Source organism: Gavia stellata, chromosome 9 (genome assembly GCF_030936135.1).
Source record: "Gavia stellata isolate bGavSte3 chromosome 9, bGavSte3.hap2, whole genome shotgun sequence".
Lineage (NCBI taxonomy): Eukaryota > Metazoa > Chordata > Aves > Gaviiformes > Gaviidae > Gavia > Gavia stellata.
In genome coordinates, this window is record NC_082602.1 from 25,938,229 (window position 1) to 25,961,373 (window position 23,145).

At 41.6% G+C, this 23,145-nt stretch overlaps 1 protein-coding gene across 1 annotated transcript in view; it reads right to left on the reverse strand.

The window, feature by feature from the left end:
- Nucleotides 1-258: 258 nt before the first annotated feature.
- Nucleotides 259-23,145, reverse strand: part of BTRC (beta-transducin repeat containing E3 ubiquitin protein ligase) — a 120,139-nt gene continuing 97,252 nt past the window's right edge. Inside the window, exons 6-15 of the mRNA XM_059821067.1 lie at nucleotides 19,852-20,038; nucleotides 15,335-15,431; nucleotides 14,320-14,457; nucleotides 13,718-13,836; nucleotides 11,140-11,389; nucleotides 10,332-10,450; nucleotides 5,949-6,059; nucleotides 5,263-5,341; nucleotides 1,682-1,875; nucleotides 259-653 (exon numbers count right to left, since the gene is read on the reverse strand). Of these exons, the coding sequence (XP_059677050.1) occupies nucleotides 1,714-1,875; nucleotides 5,263-5,341; nucleotides 5,949-6,059; nucleotides 10,332-10,450; nucleotides 11,140-11,389; nucleotides 13,718-13,836; nucleotides 14,320-14,457; nucleotides 15,335-15,431; nucleotides 19,852-20,038 (1,262 nt within the window). The 3' untranslated portion in view covers nucleotides 259-653; nucleotides 1,682-1,713. The remainder of the gene's footprint in view (nucleotides 654-1,681; nucleotides 1,876-5,262; nucleotides 5,342-5,948; nucleotides 6,060-10,331; nucleotides 10,451-11,139; nucleotides 11,390-13,717; nucleotides 13,837-14,319; nucleotides 14,458-15,334; nucleotides 15,432-19,851; nucleotides 20,039-23,145) is intronic.

Consider the following 23,145-nt stretch of genomic DNA (forward strand, 5'->3'; position numbering starts at 1 on the left):
AGGAGAGGAAAGAGATGGATTTGGCTCATAATAGTCAAATTTCAAGGGTCCTCTCTCCACAAAAAATAGGTCTGCAGTCAGAACAGCCAAAAGCCGCAGGGAAGTCGGGGAGAGGGGGGTCTGGCTGTTATAAGTGTTTCTCTTCCTTTTCAGAGCTGAATGCTTTTTCAAAGGCCTAGCAATGGATATTGATTTCAGTCTGAGAGCAGCAGCCTCCTTCCTACCCACCCTCCCACCCACCCTGAAGTGGCTCTCTCAGCAGGGTGCACTGTGGCTATAAGTCTTCTGCTTAACAGCAAAGCAACACATTCTGGCAACATCTTAAATATATTCATAGGACATCTGTGACTGGGTTTGGAGGGGAACCAAACAGGGTAAAGGGAACAGGAAGGAACAGGAAGAGGGGGACAAGGGGAAAGGGATGGGAAGGTTTAAAAATGTTAACTGTTCATGAAAGATAAAAGTCATCTTCTGATATAGCAGCACTTTAGCAGTCAGCCGCGCTGAGTAGACCCTGTCTGAGATCAACCGCATGCCAACTTTGTTCCAGAAACAAGTCTGAGAGCCTCTCTCTTCAGCAAGTATTGGTTACGTGGATAGTTCTTTTGTCCTGGCATTGGCAGATAATTTAAATACTGCAGCTTAAATGAGTCCTGGGAACAAAAAACAGAACAAACCAAACAAACCCTATTCGTACTAAACCTTTTAATGATTTAAAAGAACATCTGATTGACCAGAGTGTTTGAGAAAATCAAGATGGCTGATCTGACAGCTCTGGAGTATCACTGTGTGTTTACCAATCAAACAGGTTACAGAACATGCCCCATGACAGAGCATTTTCATGGGAAAATGTCCCTGCGGACACCCCCCTGCAGAAGCCTGTCAGCTCTTCTGCCATTTTTCTCAAACTAATAACAGTAACGGTGCCTACACCCACCAAAGTGGGCAATCATGCTATCCCACTCCACTCATATATATCAAATCCACTCTACAGCTGACCCAAATTTATGAAACATTATGTCTTCCCCACACTGTGTTGGCCAAGACAAAAGGAGAAGGTGATGAGCAAACCAGGCAGGCTCTGACATGAACAATTTAACACACATGCTGTGCTAGAGAACAAGGGCTAGGCCCTGTAAGTGAATGATTTTGCACACTGATGCACCTCGATTTAATTTGCCTGGGCTTGTGCCTCAGTGTCTCCTCCCCTAGCCAAACTGTTCTCTTGAATCAGCTTGCTGCAGAGTGAGAAGAATGGTCACCACTTCAGAGGGAGGGAATAAAGCTGACACTGCTTGGCAAAACCCTCCTGCCTTGTGACAACTGCCCAGGGTCAGGCCATCTGCATCCCCTTGTTAGGCAGCAGCTGCTCTATTCGCGCTGCAGAAACCCTCTTCCTTCTGGACAGCAGTGATAGCTGATTTAATTATTGATGATGATGGACAGAGGAGGAGGAGTTCTTCAGGGGAACTCACAGGTGTCACACGCCACAAATCCTAAAATAAAGTCCCTATTCTAAGGTATCAAAACCATTCCTGTCCTTTTACAGGACACTCTAATTACTGTCCAGCCAAAATGAGAAATATTGATAGACCCAGCTAGTTATTCAAGCAGCATGCTCCCACTACATTCAGTGTCACCTTTGAGCCTCTTTTTTATTTTTTTTTTTTTTTTTTTTTACCTGTGCCAGTGTGAGGTACAATGTAGTGTTATTTATCTTGAGATGTAGGTGTATGTTCTGGATGGGGAACGAGTGGATTCTGCTTGGGCAGCTGGGTCATTCAGAAAATCCCAGATGAGGATGGTGTCATCATGTGAGCTGCTGACGATCTGGAACTCATCAAACTGAAGTCGAAAGACTCTTCCAGAATGCTCCTAAATGCGAGTGGGAGACACAGCGTGTTACTTCACAAACTTGCTGGCACCTGGGATGGAGCAGGGAAGATGAACTTGGGCTTGGATTCTAGTGTTACATTCATTTCCCAGTAAACCCCACATGACACACTGTGCATCAACATCACATAGTGTAAATTAAGCCCTCTTTCAGTGAAAAGGGTTTGCCATATCTGAGTACTTGGCTTGCAGGACATTTACATTACAGTTATCCCATTACTCCTTAGGACACACACTGTGCAGAACAAACTAAGCTCCCTCCACCACACAATTCAGTCTGGCGAGGCTGGTAGGAGCACTGTCTTCCTTGTTCCATGGTGAAACTCTTTGCCAAAATCACAGCATTCCCGGAGGCAGTAGGTTACAGGGGGAGAGATGAGAACTTTGTGTTCCAAGACCTTGGCACCGTTGCCACTGCTGAAGAGGAAAGAGCTTAAGGAGCTCTTGTGGAGGACACTAAGGAGCCTGTTGTAAAGTCCAGTGACACAGTAATAATTCCTCTTAAGCAGTTCTAAAAATATGAACTAGAAAGGGCATTCTTTATAGGCAGTTTGCATTCTGCTCTGAGGCTGAGTGGAAATGGCATGACAATTTGGCAAGAGTTCAGACTGTAATTAACAGGAGGTAATGGCAAGATCCTGGATATCACAGAGCAAATCCACTATGCTTTCCCTTTTGTGTTGCCTATTTTTTCTTGGTGTTTACACTGCTTCAAGAGTGAGCAGTGACCTCCTCGGTCAGAAGGGAACAGAAACCATGCCAGTAGAGTGAGCCCTATCTCTTCTATTAATATATATTTCTCTTTAGTGCTCACATGTTAAAAGGGGCCTAGGGTCAGGAAAAAACCATGCTTTAAAATATTTTAGTACTGAAAATACATGTTTCTCAAATATTTAGACAAAAGATAATTGTTAGCTACTAAATGGGAAGCCTTTCTCTTATGGCACAGGACTACAAAAACACAGCTCAGTTTGCAAAGCACAACAGCTGCTTTAAAGTGAAACTCTGCATTTTTAAATTAAAATTAACTGAAAATACACACACACACACAAAAGTCAGATTCTATTTTTAAGATAAATTTTAAAAAAGGTCCAGTCATTGGAACCTTTCTGATCTTCTAACCATAACTCAAATTTGTCTTAAAAACATCTAATGGGTTTCTATTTTCCCACCAGTTCCAAAGAGAAATGTTTTTCCAGAGTCTGTGTCATAGCAGTGAAGTAAGTGAAGTTCTTGCTAAAAAATACCACTATGGCAGTCAGATTCACTGAGAGACTGCTCACAGAGACACCAAGGGAGAGAGAGAGAGAGGTACTTCCAAAGCCTGTTTCCAAAACTCTCTTTTTTCTCCCAGTCACTGTAGGCTAAATAAGGTTGCTCCAGAAGTTCCACACAGCACCTGCTCTTTGTTGTTGCAGTGGCCATAAGCAGACTGCACACCCTAAGTTGAGGCCACAAGGACCTGAACATCGTAAGGAAAGCTGAACTGTGTGCTTATTCTGTGCCTGGAAAGCTTCTGTCAAATTCATGTGGCTGCTGTTCCAGCTAACGGAAGACAAAACTGGAAAGGACCTGGCATGCAGTGAGCAATTTGTTATCTGTGCACTTTCCTCCTACTGTTTGAAAATTGAACACGAGCAGCAGGAGACTCACGATGTTCATTGTGCAGCCAGGTTTAATTTTGGAGGCCGAGGGAAGAGAAAAAAAACCCCAAACCATGGGTAAGCGGGTATAAGGACACCCTGTTGTCATAAACATGAAAAGTCCTAAAAGCACCACAACAGCCTCCTCTGCCCCCCCTCTTCTGGCCCCCTCCACCGCTATCAAGCAGGGATTTATGAGTATCCATGTGTTGAGATTCCTGCAGTGTTTCCATCCCACCGCTTCTGATTTATAATATAATTAGCTGGGGCACTTTGGCTGTCCACTGCTGGAAAATGCAGAGGAAATCACACCAGTTAAATTAAGTCTACAGGTTACTAGGCACACGTTCATCTCAGGCTGGAACAGGAACACTGCTAATACCAAGCTGAAGTCTTAGACTCTCAGGATATGTGCTCATGAGCACAGAGCTGTTCCATAGTTTGCAACTGGGTGGCTGATGACAAAGGTTTTTTCTGGATTTCAGCCATGAAACTATTTGCAGTTCTATTTGGCTAACAAGAAGGTTTTTCAACATAGTACCTGCAGGCATCCAAGGCTCTCACAGACTCTTACTCTGCAGCTTATGGTCCAAATACATGATTGGAAAAGAGTTAGCATGGCTTAATGATCTACTGCCTATCAGCTGAGTCACAGTAACCCTCACAGCCTGCTCCAAATGTGAAGTAAAATACTTTAGCAAAATCTACAGCAACAGTAGCAATTCAGGTGGTTGATGAGTGTGCAGAAGGTCAGCTAGCACAGCTCAACCGGTGAGAGCTAACCACACTTCTAGAGAATCAGACAGCCTCGGTATGATCTTGGTTTACAGCACAGACCACAGTCACATGCCACAGCAGGGAAAGGTCTAACATATACCAACTCCAACACTACCCAAACATTTCTTATCTAAAACATAAATAAACTTAGTACTTCTTTTTCAATGAGAATTTGGTACTAGATTGAGATCTTCCTTTATCCCCAGGGCAAGTGCTGTCAGAGCAGCAACAGTGCAAGTTTTTTGGGGTGAATGTGATGGAGGAATGCTTCTAGAAACCATCCCATGGCCTTTGCTGTACTGGCATTTTTCTCACAACCTTCCCATATTATACTAAGACCAGTTCAGAACCACTGTTAAGCATGACTGTGAATGCTGTTAACGCTCACACAATGACCACACCATCATCAGCCCTGCACTAAGTATCAATGGACAGCATGAAAACAGTAGTTCCTGTTTAAGGATGATGCAATTTCACTGTCTGTTCCAGTCCTTACCTTCTCTTTCCTTAAACACCCAAAAGCCAGTTAAAAGCAATCCCAAGAGTGTTTTTGTTCTTGTTCCTCAAATTTGGAATGTACTACTCTTCTTTAAGAAATTTCATGTCAACAATTCAGGCAACGTACCACTAAATCATTATTTAAACACAGGTTAAAGTAAACCTACTGGCATATGGATTCCAAGAAGAACAAGTCTCAAGAATGGATTTAGTTATTAATTGCAAATCACAAAACAAAACTGTTAAAAAGTGAATGAAAGGTTCTAATTTTTAATGCTTTAGAGCTTGCAATATTAAAAAAAAGTTGGACACCTAAAGAAGCCAGACCCCTAGAAATGATTTCTAGATCCTGCAGCCTGGGACTAAAATGACTTGAGTTTTCACGGCTCAAGATAGCCCTGATCAAGCACACTTTTCTGCCTCCTCCACCAGTCCTACCAAACGCTCTTACCACAAGGGTTCGCAAGCAGAGGGTCCCAGCTGGAGCACGGGGGTCCAAAGCAGCCACGAGATCCCATACTTTAATTTTCCTAGTAGTGAAAAAATAGACAAACACCATGGCTCTGTTAAAAGAGAAAAGAGCAAGTGCTCACAGAAAAAAATTAACTGTTACTACAGCTTAGCTAATACACCAGTTCAAGGGAAATTACAGCAATCCTTCTGCTCTTGAGACCTGGTTCTTGCATTTCTCCTTTGTAAAGCTTATAGAGCTTAACGGGAGGAAAAAAAATGTGCTGTCAACAAAGTAAACCACCTAAAAAGCAGGTGGTAATAACTAACAGAAACATGTGGGAGTGCAGACACCTAGTCTCTAATGGCAAATGGTCCAGAAGACATAACCACAGATGGGAAAGATTGATTTTACCAGTGGTTCAGCTAGAAGAGGTTTCAGGTTGTGTTGGTCAGATATTCTTACAAGCGAAAGAACTGGACCACACAGATCAAATCACATTGACTTATTTCAAGAGATGAAAAAAGGTATACTTTGTAGCATGGTGCTGGTTTACTGGCCATGAAAAGGTTCTCTTGGTATGACAGACAAGGAGTCTAATATTTATAAGGAAAATACAGCGGAGTGGGACATGAGACACTGACAGACAGGAAGATACAAGGTATTAACGGCACTGACAGCCTCACCCATCATACGCCCCGCTGACTATCCTCTTGTTATCAAAGCGTATGCATCTCACCAACTCTTCATGGCCTTCCAGTACTCGTAAACATGCCCCACACTCGATATCCCACAGCCTGGAAGAGAGTAGGAAGAAGCACCAGGAATTTTTGAATATCTGATCATTGCAACAAAACATTTGGGTTTTGCTTGTAGTTAATGGAAACGTGGAAATAAAGATTATAATGAAACAACAAAGACGAAACAAACTACACTCATCACTCCTTTTCCTGCTGTTAAGCGGATGCATGCTTTTCAACATGACCCTGTTATGTTACAGTATCACATGGGAAATGAGTCAATCCAAACATTTTAAGACCAGTTCTGTTTAGTATCTACAGCTCTAGTAACACAGGATATCTCCCAGTTATCTTCACAATGAGCCTCACAACTTTGTTTTACTGAAGTTGATTTTTCATAAAAGTATTCTGCCTTGATTTTAAGATGTTAAGAGAGGGAGACTTACTAATCCCCTTGGCAGCTTGTTCCAATTGGTAAGATCACCTTTACAGGGCACGCCCTGCTTTCTGTACCCCTACATGCCTATTTCTGATTTGGAGACTACCGTGAGACAAATTAAGACATCAATACAGTGGTGAAAGGTACAAGAATTAACAAGCCCTTTTTATTTGCCATATTTCCCACTGAAGGTGTGTTTACTCTGTGATCTATGCAACTTATGCATAAGCTAAAAAGGGCACTCTATGTTAATTATTTTGTAATGCATTTTCTTCTTACTCTCAAATAATTCCTGCGGCTCTCTGCTAACCATTTCTAATAGCCTAATATTTTAAAAATGTTCTGGCACCAAAACCAGTACACAGTATCCCAGTAAGAGACCCAGCAATCCATTATTCTCTCAACTGTAAATATCCCAGAGTTTTGGGCTTTGTGAAGGATTTTTAGCATGGAGAATAAACTAAAATACATTAATTTTTACACTTACACACTGCCTTGAAAAATATTTAAGAAACACTTGAAACAGTTATGAAGTAAGTCTACTTCCTTTCCATACTTTCGTCAGCTCTTGGACATGACTCCCAATTATCATGGATAAAGAAAGATTATTTGCCTACAAGAACTGAAATTCTTTGACATGTACTGTCCAGAGGTGTTCCACCTCTGGCTGAGACATGCTCTGCTCATACAGGAATCTTTTAATAGCATTATCTGCTATGGCTCCCTGACACACAGCTGAAAGAAAGCAGACACAAATGTTCTTAAATGCTCATTCAATTAGTGTTCAGACTCACAAGAACTTCACAGTAGTGAGAAATATGAGTGGTTTGTGGAATTTCTCTGGGTGACACACCTCGAAGCAGCACAGCTGCTGGGGGGTCAGGTCACTTTTCCTTGAGAGACAGACAAAAAAAGAGATAAACTGTTCCAATATATTTTATTCCTGAGGTCCCTCAGGGAATAATCCAGATCCAGTGGGTATGTGCCCAAGGTTGGTGCATAATGACTGCAGCTGCCCTGCCACGACAAGCCGCTGTGACTTTGGACAACAGAAATGAACAGAACTCTCTTGTCAGTGTAGAACTGGGAAAGGTTTTGTCTATGCACACGTTTGAGGCCAAGGAAGAGCACAAGGTGATTCTTCGATCAGCGATGTTGATCTTTCAGGAATCTGTGAAGATCTCAATAGTTTTCACGTGAGTACCAGCACACCAGTCAAGGTCAGAGCAAGCAACTCCATGGCAAAGGTCAGCCAAAGGCACTCAGGCTAGTGAGAGAGCATTAAGTCTCTCAAGGACTGTGAACAGGACGGACAATGCCAGAAATGAACTAGTGCGGAAAGGTTGGAAGAGCAATCTCATGCCAGGAACTTTTGTGCCATGTGTTTCCATTCCTTGCCATCAATCCTGAGATTGCCAGCAGCTCTGGGAAGCTGCATCACACTAATTCAGGCCTGTATTTTCAGGTCCGAGTTTGAGGTTTTACCTGAATTTGAATGGGATTAGAAGAGATCATCATGTCCCTAGCCATGTGGGGAATGGGCCTTCATGTACAAAAGGGATAACTGCTATGCAAGAGCAGAATCTCCTAGCAGAATTGGTGCCAGATTTAATAACCTTCTCAAATTCCTACTTCTTTAAAAATAGTCAAAGGACCAAATAGTAAGAGAACCACCCTTAAGGCTTGAGAACTAACTAAAAAAAATCGCTAAAAACAGTAAACAGTCAAAAACACTACCACTCTTCCTTCCTATAGGTTTGGGAGAACTTCTGGAAGTAGAGGGAGGTCTGCAATTATCTCAGCCTTTAATTCACCTGAAGTCCTGGCAGAGCTGGAAGATGTACAGAAGAGGCAGGTGAGCCTGAATCCCCATCTCCTAGAGGGAATGGTGTGTCTAAACAGTCCAGTATCAGATCCCCACATGTGCACACACTGGAGGCTCAATACACACATGCAAATCAACCACTCATTTAAAAATTAACACAAAATTATGTAGTCTGACTATATTTTCTTGCTCTAAATTGTCTTTTTTTTTTTCTTTTTTTCTATACCATGCTTGTCTGTAGCAATTAAGCACTTTGGTTCTAGAGGCTAAGATACTGAAGTGATTGGATTAAACTTGACAGACCAGTTTCTACCAGATGGAAATCAGCACAATGATAGCGATGCCTATGTAGCTGTGTCCTCTTACACTGGTGAAATTTCTGGCCTAAACCAAAACTTAAATCATTTTTATACACGGAGACTCCCTACAGAAGAAAGACATGCATTTCTCAGCTACTTAACATGCCCTTATGTTTGCAGTTGCAAAACTAGAAATCACAGAGTCATCTTTTGGAAAAAAGTCTCCCCGCAACTGAGGAACGACGAACTTCAAATTCTGTATCAGGAGGCAGCCTCTACTAAAGGCCAGCGCACAACATCTGGCATTTTACAATGGATTAAAAGCAAACATACAAAGCACCAAGCCACCCACAAAGATGACTTAGTAACCTGCCCTTTCTTAATCACCCTTCCACTGACTTGTGCCCTCTGCTAATGGCTGGGAGAAAATGATGTGACCAGGTAAGTCTTGTGCCTTGCCCAGACAGCTGCCAAACTTGACTTCCATTAAGATTCACTGCCAACATTCCTGAAATTCTAGAACAATTTATCTGTCAACTAGGGATTTTGTCCAATGTAAGCATAAAAGTAACTGTATTCCTCTTTAGTGTTATCACTATCTTGACATTTATTTTTATTAGCATTACAAGTCATATTTTAGATCCTTTCCGAACTGCTGTAATATTTAACTATTTCTTACTCTAATTCTGAAGCCAAGTTTCATAGTACAATTGCAGAGGGTTATTTTTTTCTATTTGAAGTGCAGGAGTTCTCACCATGTATAAGTGGTGCTACTCTTACACAATGCCTGTAATACTTTTTCCCCTGATTAAGAGACAGAAGTTCCAGCTCTCTTGGTCATGCTCTTGGACAGCCCTATACTAAAATCTGGCACAATGACCTGGTGATGTCAACCAAAGGACCACCATTTTCCTACAGAATGCAAAGCAGGGAGAGGCAATGTGTTGCAAGCGAAGTCCACAGGCAAACAGTAGCATGAATCACTCTCACAGGAGAAATTATTACTGACATGCAAAGTGAAGGGTTTCTGCTTACACTGTCCAGCTTTCAAGTTTTATCAGAAGGCAGATAATTATTTAAAGCAATGACAAAGACAAAAGGGACATGCTCTTACTGCTGTCTGCACGACAGGGCCATTTCCCTACGTCACGTACACTACTATTCAAGCTTGCTCTGTACACCCCAAGATTGGCGGGACATCCCTCTGTCAGCAGCTGCAGGATGTAGGGAGAAATCCTGGCTCATATACTAGAAGGAGTTAAATCTCAGACTGCAACCAGGGCAGCTGGAGAAGTGCAAAAGGCAGCAAACTGAACTTCATGCACTAAACCAGCTGTTCCAAACTTAACCAGGTGCCAAGTACCACAAGAAGAGTTTGGCAAGGGCCCAGGAGGATTTCTGCAGAGGATTAAATGCCTCTTACTGCAAATCTGACCCCTTTAACTAGACACATAGACCAATTAAAATATCACAAGAGGACACCACAGAAAGAGGTACTTGCCAGCTCTTTCATACACCAGAATTGTCAGAGCAATGCAACTTGTTGATTAGTATGGGACTCCTGAGATATAGAGGATGAAAGACAACACAGTATAACAGGCGTCTAATATCTCTTTCCAGTAGTTCCCAATGTTCTGTACCAAAGAAAGCATATTTCAAAGACGACAAGGGTACAGAGCACTTCAGTTGCCTAACCCCTGCACATCCCAGGGAATCAGAGACAACGTGCTTGCACAGAACTCTGCAACGGGGAGTGTGTCTCTCACCTGATAGTATTATCTGAAGAGCCGCTCACTACTAGCCTGTCTCTGTACTGCAGACAGGCAATGCCTCGTTTGTGGCCATTTAAGGTGCGCACAAATTCGCAGGTACTAGTGTTCCATACCTGTGACAGGAAGCGGGGAGGGAACCACACAGAGACAAAATTATTAAGAAGAGACTAACAAAACCTGGTATCTGTATGATATATAGGTGCATCCAGAATGCTCTTCATTGAAGATGCTATCATTAAGACTGAGAAAATTACACCTCTGATGACTCGTGACTATAGTCTGCAACTGTTAGCAGCTTGGGTCACTGTACACAGAAGATTTTTGCCACACCGTATGAGAATTAGCTTCCGAAATACGGCTTTAGCACTCTCGGGCTATGATTTAGTCTACACAGGATCTCAATTTTCCTCAGTTTTCATGCTGCAGACTGGTATCATAGCAGTAACACTTAAGTGACCCCTATCCACTCACCTTCACTTTTGCCCCCATGCTGCCCTCTGACACCTGTTTGAATGACTGATGCTGAAACAGATTATGGAAGCAGTCAAGTCGAAAAAGAACACAGAAAAAAAGTCCTTTTTCAACTGCATCTGTACCTGGATCTGATTTGCCATAAAGCTCTGTAAACAAGTTGTGCAAGCTAAACAGAGGAGGGACGAGTGGAAATGAGCAGCAGGAAGAACACTGCTTCTAAAGAAAGAATTGTATAATAACTGCCAAGGACCATCTTCCTTGTTTGGTCACTGTTCTTGGTTATTAAATACCCCAGTGCTGCAAATAAAAAGCCTCTGAAACACCTCACCTTTATAGTTCTGTCACCTGATGCTGATACAATGTACTTGTCATCAAAGTCCACTACGTTGACGGCAGCTCGGTGCCCTACTAGCACCCTCCTCAGGGTGATGTCTGTTGGTGAAGCCATGTCCCACACAGCAATGGAACGGTCTTTGGAACATGTCACCATCATGCCGTTATTGAAGCGGAGGTGCAGTACTGCTTCGCAGTGGTGAATCAGTGTATTCAGCATCTCGCCTGCATTCACGTCCCACACCCTGCAGTTTGAAATTTCAAACCAGAGAGAAGAGAGTTAAAAAACTGTACAGTGGATTTTCTGCAGAGCGAGAAAGGGACAGGGAGAGGTAATTGACTCTCTAGCAGTATTAGAGATCTACATCTATTAAATACTTCATTAAAAGATCTATTATATAAACCTGTTGATTATGCATACATTGAGACAGTCCAGCAGCCAAAACCCCTGCAATGCAGTTAACACCATAAAAATAACCCAGCCAGGAAAAAAGCGTTCTTTAAGTAAGGGAATTCAGTGCTGAGGAAAGGTGGGAGATTGATGGCCTTAAAGACTGATGTTTCCTGGTTGTGTCAGCCTACCACACACTCCATTTCCAGTCAATGAGTACTTAATCATGACCTGTGGAGAAGCAAGTTCAGTGACAGGTTTAATTTTTGACCTCTCTCACAGGACTATCAAGTCAAAGGATAATTGATACGGAAGCAGAAGACAAGATAATGCTTTTCAAACAAATACAAGTAATTGCCACAAGTTGCACCACGAATTGCATTTACCTTGCAGTGCATCTGGTACACAGCTACATTCCAGGAATGTGCTGAATACCCAAATTAAGACAGAGCATTTATGTCAATTTAATGTTATTGGAACCAACTGTTTCAGTTGAAAGATAATTTAAGATTAAAGTTAGAAAAGGCTTCATACAGAACTTCTAAGACTTGAAATGAACATTTTAAGCCTTAAAAATGTTTCTTCTGGGCTATTCTGTTGGCAAACTTCTTTTACCCTCCATAAAGAGATTTATTTTGGCACTATAACACCTGTATCCCAGATACACTACATGAGAGCAGAAAATGGCTGTATCGTCAGGCACATCAGACATTGCAGAAGTTAAAACTTCGCTCTGCCAATAAGGTAAGCAGTAAGAAAAGGCAAGATGTGAGAAAGACTTCTAATGTCTTATTTTCTAACTTATGGAGGCTGAAGTGCATCAACTTATGGACTATAAATGAGAAAGAAAACTACATTCCAAGTATAAAATGCAAAGGAGAAAACCCCACAGACTAAAGACCTGAGCCATTAACATAGGAGCAGTTTGCATACAGGGTTGCCAAACTGAACAGGAGCTGGAGACCTACTGACTTCTTTGGACAAGTGCATCCCTGAGATCTCAGAAGCATTAAGAGCCCATCTGTACTGTCTATTGGATGAAGCCCCTCTTCCTGAGGAGACCCAAGGATAAAAGCGATGCATCCTATGTGCCTCTGGGGTCTGCACAAACATTTATAGATACAGTGGGAAACAAAGTATTTCTGGGCAAGTAGCCAGCCTGCAATTTGGCTTGCTTGGCCTGATACAGAAGATGATAGTGCTTGTTATGGAAATCAGCCTCTCCTTTTGTGATCTGTTTAGCACACCGTCTCCAGGCAGGCAGTGTTGCCGAAATTCTGGATTGCTACTAATGATAGGACCCCAAAATCTAGCAGCACCACAAGACGGCATGCATCACATGTCAGGAACTAAATTTAATGGTTATTAGCTTAACAGTGGTAGTTTACATGCAAGCATGATGATAACCATGAGGAACCATGAGGAGCTTGCAGCCATAGCAACACATGCCAATAGCTTCAGAAAAGGCCACTAACACAGCTTTTTGTTATCTGTAACTTCACTGCATGGGCATTGTTTGTACTCTGACAAGAAGAGAATATAGAGCAACATGGAGAAGACAGACTCGGTCCTTCACATCCAGGTTCATATTGCAATTCACTAACTTATATGTGCCTGTATTTCCACTGCAGGTCTTAGACTCTCTGTGATCCTGTAACATGTCTAGTGGACTTCACATCTGCACAACATGCACCACAAGTGCTGACTTGAGGTGTCCAGCCTTTTGCTGGAGACTGGAAGGAAAGCAAGGTTAGAAAGACTGAATGAAAAGCAACATCATGCTGAAATTTAATTAAAAGTCACAGGAGATCTAGTCATACGTCTTTTGTTAAAATTAAAGTGACAATGGATGACTAAACCTTCAAACTTACTTTGAAAACTTCAACCAACTTTTAAAAAGTTATTCTCAGGGAGTGTCAAAACATGCAAAACCTTGGTGAAATGTCAGATGGCCTTCCTAAGTCATGTTGACCTTGACTGACCTTTACTTAGGTTCTCATTTCTCCTTGACAACCACTTGCATAGACATCTGATAAACAAGAACAGTACACTCCTGAACAAATATGCTGAACTATGTCACGGAACCAATTGAACAGCACACCTTTAAGAAAAGTTCATGTCAGCAGCTTGCAAGGCTAAAATCTTAGAGGCAAACAGAAAGCTCCAAATCATGAGTACACACCTGACTGTTGAGTCTGAAGATCCAGTAATGATCACCCGTTCATCATATTGGAGGCAGAGGACAGAACCTGTGTGTCCAGTGAGAATTCGCTTGCATTCCAATGTATTCTTATCCCAGATCTAAGATAGCAAACATTCAAAACCAGACAGCTCAGTAAGGTTTTCATCTTTCAGCACTTACTGGTTTGACTGTTTTTTAAAAAACTTACTGTTTTTTACTACAACACATCATCCATAGTGCAGTTGGAACATCTTTAGTGGCATCTGTAGAGTCTTCTACAGGTGCAATACATTTACATCTTTGCTATTACTGGCTTTACTATGACTATTGGTTTTACCCTTCTCATCAGGGTACAGGGCACAGTAATTACATAGCCTGTAATTACTGATGGACAAAAACTCTGCTAGCGAAGTCTGTTTTTAAGAAAACAGGGTCTCTCTTGCCAGATAAAAGAGGCATACATGCTGAGCAGGTGTGAGGTGGGGGAAGGAGAAGGCTAGGTTACTAACAAGAGATTGAGTAGGTGTCACTGAAATGAGGACACTATTATTTATGGCACAGACACTGCAGGCCATTAGTATGCCATTTTGGAGCATTCTCACCTTAATAGTATTGTCTCGTAGGCCACTTACTATCTTCTGATCATCATACTGTAAACAATAAACCCCTTTGCTTGTCTCGCTTCGGCAGTGGATCCTCTGTAAACTGTGCCTTCCACACCGCCAGTTTGACTCTATTGTCTTGAGGAGAGACAGGAGACAAAAGAGAAGTAAAAACAAAGCATGGAACGATCTCCCCTTTTTTTGTTTGTTTAAGAAGACAGCAGACACTTTTCTTCACACTTTTTCCTGCAATCAGGCCCATACAATAACATAACTGCTTTCTAGAAGAAGTAACACATGTAATAAAACCAATTAAATGGACAAAACCCTGGAAAACATATCGTGGCTAAACTCATCTGTGTTATCTGGAATGGTGAGGGAGAAGTGACCTAAAAGCTTTTTTCTGTCTCCAACCTCTAACCCCCTCTGACTCAATGACTAAACAACTGAAGAGAAAGTCTCAGTTGAGTTCTAGCTTAGCGCTTGTACAAACTTGTCACAACAGCGCCTGAGCACCGCTTTTGCCATTAGGAAACGACCAGAATATGGCATTTTGCTCACACTAGGTACAAGTCAACTATGCTCAGCTGCTTCCTGTTTCCCTGGGTTTTTGCAGTCTTTAGCAATGCACTTTCTCCCTGGCTCAGTTCCTGATATCTCCCTGTAACATCTCATTAGGTCTCATCTGCACTGGCTGGAGCAAAGTACTGTGGAACAGAGAAAATCAAGATGGTACGGTGCTGGTGTGACATCTGACGTGCAAGGTGTAGAGACTCCATCTGCAAACAGCTCACTGAAAAACAGAACTCATCCTCTGTCTAAAAGAGCAGCGAAGCCTGGGACCTAACTATCCCAGATCTACAAACTCCAGACAAACACAGACACATCAGATTTAATGAAGTGTTTCATTAGAACAAAATATTGTCAGAATTTCAGCATCATGAATAAATCAGGGAGATTTAAAAAAAACCCAAACAACCAACAAACACTGCCACCTCTGGAAGCTGTTTCTTACCTCTATATCCTGTATAATTTTGGGGTAAAGTGCTCTGTAGAAGGAGTTGGGTGGTGCAGTCCCATCAGGAGGTTTATTTTTAAATAGATATTGTCCCCTGGAAGACAAAGAACACTCCCATTGAACACTAATCACGTTTCAGCATTTTGGAGAAAGGTCCGCCTGATTTTACAAACAGGTAACCACTGCTGAAAAGCACAGACAGATTCATATTCAAACTTAAATTTACTCAGTAAGATGCTGTAGTTCCTTGTTTGTTTGCCCTCCAACATGTCAGTGTTGCATTTTGACATTGAAATACTCACAAAAAAATCTGTGCCTAGTCACTCAAGGAAGGGAAATATATTACCCATTATGGACATGAGCCCATTCAAGTCAATAGGAGGTGAGAATGGCTCATGCCCGCAATACACATACCCATATCAGAGGTCACCTTTAAAATAAAGTGTACAAGAAAATGAAAGAAGCCAAGGAACCCTCAAACACACTACGCATTCAAGGCTAGCTTTTATCTGCATTAGCAGGAACAGTATCAGTTTTGGTACATGGACATTTTACTGCTACTACTACTACATTTTGGTAAGCAACACTTCATCTGTGGTGCCTCCCTCATTTCAACACTGATTTGGAATATACATATCCCAAGCTAGATTTTTGCTACAAAAAAAATCCTTAAATGGCAATCACTACCTGCTGTGTAAAAAACTTTAATTCCTCATCCTGAAGTTAAGAAGCCACCGAACACGGTGTGGAAGCTAGTAAACCCCACCATGGGCGTACTAACTGCTGTTCTGCCTGGCAACATGCCTCACAAAATGGAGAGAGGCACAAATGCCTCCGAGTGTAATCCTGGCATCAGAGGCACAGAGTTTACACTGGGCTAGCTCTCCACTTCTCCCTCCCTTGCTCCATTATGGCATAATTAATTGTTCAATACTTCCTTGCACATTTCTTTCTTGTCCTTTCCATACACTGTATCTTGAAACTCATTTGAGAGACTGTACCTGATGTACTTGAACTAGGGAAATCACAACAATGAACTGAAATTTCTAGGTTATAAAGCAGTAGTGAACTATAGGACTAAACAAAAAAAACCAACAAATGCTCAAGAAAAGAACTTTTTGATAATTCTTTAAATAAAGTACTATAAGTACTACTTGAGAGAAAGGTGCTTTCCACTTTGGACAGAGCAATCATCTGAGTCTTCAAATACAGTGATCAGCAGCCACTTATACGGGGACAAACACACGTGAAGAAGGGACACGTGGATGCGGGCAAACCACCAACTAGATGCTTGCCTATTTACTGTGATCCAGTCTGGAAATGCATACAAGAAGATTAAAATTATTGGCCCAGGAAGACGAAAAATGCTTTGGAGATACACAGAATACCTAGGACACATCCTGGAAGACTTGGGGTAGGTCTATGACAATCTGTATACAAGCCTATGTGCCTGAAAACCTGTCTATTGTTTCCAACTTCACTAGCTGATCTAATACAAGGTCTTGTTGCTACCTATAAGCCCTGCCTTGCTGCATGTAGAGTCAGTTGTTTACAGTTCAGCTAAAGGATTGCTTGGAATTTCCATGGCATCCCAGTGGCCGTCCTGCTGTGGCTCTGAGATAAAAGGAACTATTGTTTGCAGGTTTTGATGACCAGCCAATTCAATCAAGTATTCAGATGGACACAATCGTGCCCAGATTTTGGGCTTCTGTTTTATAATTCTCTAAATCTGCGTAACCCTTACTGCTCCCTGACAAGCTGTCAGCAAAGGCTACTGTGCTGTGTTTCTGTTGTAAACCACGAGCTGCAAATGCTGAAATCAGGCAGCCCATGTGCAAAGTGAGGAGCTGTAAACAAGTAACACCAGTCATCTATCATTCTGAACTGTCCAGTTAGTCACCTCCTTGTGCCATGCACAGCGTTAGCATTGATTACAAGCTATAAAGCTCTATATGGCAGAGATGCAATTAGACTGGACATTTCTTGTCTGCCTCTCTTAACCACCCCACCACACCTGCAGTTGTGTCTTCTAAGAGCTAATCAGAGCGCAATCTGAAAGAGATGGCACAACTTGCTCCTGTTGTGTCAAAGCAACCTCCAAGACACAGTGTAAACCTGGAGAAGAGGTGCAGAAACAGGGTGTGACTGTCCTTTGAGATAAGAAGCAGGATTTTGCAACTGTTTTTTTAGAAATGTTATGTGTCTGTATGACTAGTAATCAGTGCTAATGTGATTTCTAAAATCAGCTATGATCTCTGACAAGATGTAGAGAATAGGTAAAGTTCCACAGAACAAGAAAAAGACAAATGCAGCTCTTGCATTTTAAAAAAAGGGAAGAAGGTCCACCAAGGAAATGGTGGACCGTCCAACTCAATTTTGACAGCTTAGCAGTTCTACAGCACATTCAATCAGATGAGTGCCTAGAAAATGACAAGGTGACAAACAACAGGCAACACTGATCAATCCAGAATACACCCTGTCAAACTGACGTAATTTCTTCTCATGGGCTATTCTCATGACTTAGCAAGAGAAGTACGAACTTAGAAGAGCTCAAGGGTGGACACACAAATGGCTGGAAAGCACAGTTTACCGATGGTGCACTGTCAAACAGGATGGCAACTGGGATCTTGCATGGAGTCTGTCCCAGATGTGTCATTATTGAGCATTTTCATTAATGGCAAAGAATGGAACAGGGAGTGCATTTATTACCTGGCCAATGATACTAAAGCTGGGAGAAGCTACAAGCACTTCGGAGGACAAGATTAAACAAATCTGACAAAATGGAGAAATACCAAACAATAAATAGAATCTAATTCAATAAGGACAAGTGCCAAGTTCACCACTGAGTAACAACATAAACATGCAAGATGAGGAATAATGGCTAAGTAGAACTTCCACAGAAAGGGTAATTAATTTTATAACAGTATTATACCACTGTTAAAAAAAAGCACATGTTCTACTGGAAAGCATAAAATGGAGTGTCCTCCATATGGCATGCAAAGCAACACTTCCCACACCACCAAACTCTGGTGATGCCTCAGCAGAAGTAAAACACCCAGCTGATTACACCATCCTCCAAGAATGGAGTAGAGTAATTGGGGAGGGTCTAAACAGAGAAAACCAAGAATGACAAGAGGCCAAGACAACACAGGATTATCACTGGTTACTGCATCCAAAATGTAGGAAACATGATCATCTTTCAACATGGAAAAGATCAGTGCAAAAAGGAGAATGAGAAACTGTCCTGTATGTCTGTGTAGGCTAAGTACAACGTGCCTAATTGTAGCTAGGAAGACAGCCTAGATTTTAGGAAAATCTTTCTAACACTGAAGTTAGTGAAACAGCGGAATTCCTTGCCCAGGCAAGGCCTGGGGAATCTCCATCAATTAGGGTCTTTAAGAACAAGTTAGACAAACATCTGGGATGACTTAAGAGAAACCTGGCTCTGCCTTTGGGAAACAGGAGGGGCTAAATAACCTCTCAAGGTCCTCTTCAGACTTACTGTGACCTCAACAATACAAAGCAAAAATGGAAGTCCTGGAGAGAACAAGGCACTAAAAGGAATGAAGAAGTTACCACTTCAATGCTTGTCTTTATTTTACACTCTTTATAAACATTATACTATTGGAAGCAGCTCAAAATAGTATTTATTTTTAAAGGATGTTTCATAATCCTGATTTACTTGCCTTTACTTCCTGAGACAAACAGTATAACAAAATTAACCATAAAACAGGAGTCTTTGTTTGTAACTCTGTATCTTCTTCTTTTTAATAGCAACCAAAATGCCTGAGCTGTCACTTTTATCTTGTTTATGAAATATTCATACCCAGCTTCCTTTCTGCCAACATCCTAGGGACACCCTTGGAAAAGAAAATTATGTATTAAAGGACGTACCCCTGAGAGGGAAAGTTCTAATGAAATGTTAACAGAGCAGCTTCAAACTTGAGTGAGACCCACATTGTAGTAAGGCTATTCCGGATGATTATTAACTAATCTATCTGCATTTCTAAAGTCCCCTGTTCTCCGTGGTACCTACCCTCAGCTTCCAGTTTGAAAATTAAACAGATATCTAATAGTGAAAATCTGCTGAGGAAAACAAACAGACCTATCAGGAAACAACTAATTCATAGCACATGCTGCCCCACTGCCATCCCTAAAAAAGCTCTTCTGTGCTGAACTGCTGACTAGTTTAGTGTTCCCCTGGGGTGTACACAGCTTCTTAATTTGAACCGAATGACAGCTGGGCGTAAAAATCTCAGTCTGTGTATCTCACTTGTCACAGTGGGATAAGAGCATGATCAGATGAGGAAGGTGAGGAAAAAGCCCCCACATTGCCTGCATAGCCAAATGATACCCTAACATCCCAACCCCCGAATTTTGATTTAAGCAACTGTCAGGTTTGGAACCAACATGATGTTTCAGGGTGCTAATAACCCTCTTCAGACATGGTTTGAAACACACAGCACCTACTGTCCTGAATGGGGGCAAAAGAGGTGAAGATGCAGTTTCCTCACCATCCTCTTCTCTCTGACAACCCCCTCCACAGGGAGTCTGTCCTGACCATTCTCTCAATGAGCTTCTTCCACAGCATGCCATCCGACGTCACCCGGTACCACTCCTTGCACACCAGCTCAGCAGCACACAACGATTTGGCATCCAGGTATGACAGAATGTTCTCAGCAATGTGATCCAATCCCCGAGCTGGGGGAGGGAAAAAGAAAAAAAAAAAGATTATTTGCTCGGGAGACGTGGAGTTTAAAACAACTCCCCTTGCTAATACAAAGATACCCTCTCTTTCCATCTCCTCTTCTGCATGCAGAGCTGGACCAAATGCACAGAAGAGCATTTGCAGCTAAGTTCAGGAGTGAACAGTGTTCTCCAACTTCCTTTGGATATAACACAACAAGTCATTAAAAATAATAAAGAATCCAAGAAGTCATTCCAATCTATTTCGATGGGTTTTAGCACTAGGGGGATATTCTATGGATGGCATTTCCAACTCAGCGACGCAGCCCCCAAAATCTCTCTATATTAGGACCATTTCTCATCTTACTGCTACAGCTGTTCTCATGTTCCAACGGCTCAAAAGCTGTTTTTGCTAAAGCAGTAGCTTTTAAACGTAATGAAGAAAAAAATATATATTCCCAATGTGTGCCCTGAAGGGTAGTGGTACCTTTAGACATGGGGGAGGGAAAGATATGCAGATGCACAGGGAAGTCAAGAGGGAAGAAGAGGCTATGTAAGGAGAAAGTGAAGCAGGTTTGCTAGTTTCATTTATTTTAGTGGGAGGAAAAATATGCACCAAAATGGTATAATTTGCAAATATTTTCCAATGTGAATACCAGGACTGGCTTTGTTTCAACATGGCTGGAGTGAAATCTAAAGCAATTGCCTAGTTAGCACCAAGCAGCCCAATGTAACGTCTGTGTAGCTGGGTCCAGGGAAGGTTATGCTAAGTTTCTTAAATGGATGGATGTATTCAGTAAAAATGTGCCCTTACCCACTCAAATTTAATCACCAGCAAGACTGCAGGAAAATCAGATGCCTTTTAAATGAGATGTTGCATAAATGCAGCTTCTCTTGGAGGCTGTTTAACTCACAAGTGAGACACACCATCAAGAGATTATCTCACTCCACAGGTCAAATTTCAGAGGCTTTGTGAAAGCTGTAGTTTCAACCCTATCATCCCTCAGGCATAATGTTCAGACCAACCAAAAAGGAAGCACGGCAGATTGGTACTGCATGCATCTTCCCTCTGGTTCACATTTGGGACAGAGTTAAATATGTCTTTTCTTGCTTTTAAAACAACAGCCTCAAAGACCAGGCCCTGCTTGTGACAGGGAAAGAAAAAGCAGCACGTGCATTTTTTACAGTCACATGTCCGTACTTCTGCAAACCCAAATTGGGTGCAATCAGCTGATTCTGATTAGAGTTCATAAGACATAAAAGTCCCAACATTTGTTTTCATTAACCAAAAGATCTCAAAATTATCTCCCAATGCATGAAAACGAGAAAATTCAGCATGCCTCCTCTCACTCCTTTCAAACATCCTAAATTTATAATACATTTTGCGTGAGACATTCTGCCCAGCGTTTTATGCTTCCATTCATACGTAGAAAAAGCACGTGAATAATATCATGCACAACCAGAGAGTGCAGAAAGAGGTCTGACATTTCTTATCTTTATAGATGCAAAATTAGATGTCAACCTGCAAAATAAAAGCATCAGCAGCCTTTATTATGTATTTAATCTGAAAAGATATATGCAGCCACTATATAAAATTCTTTAAAAAAAGATAAAAAGAGTGTTTGTAAATTTAGGTTGACTCTACAGCAATTGATGGAAAGAGAGATACCATGTTTTAGTGAACGTGAACTGGAATTTGCAGGAATTCTGCAGCTTGGTAAGGCAGACATGGACATCGTGACTCCTGGCTTTCCCACTCTGACACCTGCATCCCTGAACTCTCTCCACCGGGTGGAAACGGCGTATTTGCTTTCCCAGTCTATGTTGCTTCCAATGGGCCCACAGACATTTACAGACCCACCAAGACATTTACAAATGCCTGCCTGTGTAACATCCGTACCGGTCGCTTTATGTCAGCAGCGTCACAAGAAGAAATTATTTTATACAGGGAACAATCAGTGGCTTTAGGAAGCAGGGCTACACTGCATAAACTGGGCACAATAATTTTCACCCACAAATCTGCCGCTGACCCACCTGCCCTTTCTGGATCATCGGTAGCTGTACTTCAGATCTCGCTGCAATGAGCTGTTGTAAGTACTTCCATGACCATAAGCCATCCTTTGCCATTGATCCTAGACCCTTCGCAGAGAAGGAATACTAATGTTTTGGCCTCTCCTCCTCAAATTTATTGTAAGTGGATGGACAGAGCTATTTTGGCCTGGCTGCAAACTCAAATTTTATTATTTTGATTCATAGGAACAGCACAACTCACTGAGACATGTATCTAACAAAGAAAGAGAAATCTCTAGCAAAAACGAAAGTTTTTGCTAAATCGATGTGAAACATGATTAGCCCTTCAGCCCTCATACCAACAAGAATGTTTCAGCTATTTCACACGTGAAACCCTTATAAAAATGACTTTCTTCATAAAAAATGTTAAACAGCTTGGAAATGCTAAGCAGAGACCTTATTTTTCAGAAACAGAACAAATTTTGTTAAGTACACAGTTAAGCTGTATTTTTCTAACAACCTTAATTCTGTTCAAAGTACTGGGAAAATAATCTGCATCAATTTTACTCTATATTAGTAAAATGTGCTCATGATCGAAAACTACCTTTAATTCTGGTCATTCTTTGGTACAGTGCTAGGAGGACAGAGATAAGATGCCTCATGATTTTGAAGTAGCTTTATTGTTTTATTTACTCGAGGGGGAGAACAGGAGAGAGAATGAAGGAGTAAAAATAAAACCAGAATACTGAACAATGGAGAATTTCAGAAAGCTAAAAAATACTTAAGAGAGTTTACGTTTTTTTATTATGTGACTTAATTTAAAATTTTAGGTTCATCATTCTTTCTTAGGCAGTTTCTTACCTTTCCCCTTTCCCATTCTCCTCATTAGAAACCTGCCTATACTCAGGACATTCTGCACAGACCGCAGAGTCTGTGCCAGTGTAATTCCTTGCCATTAATTTTCTCCCTTAGCGCTATATTCACTAGGACATTAGCACTTTGCAAATATGCAAATTGATGCACATACATTATTTAAGCACACAGTTCCCACAACTACTCAAATACTCACATGTTAGCTGCCTGATTCCTATCTGTTCTGCATTCTGAGATAG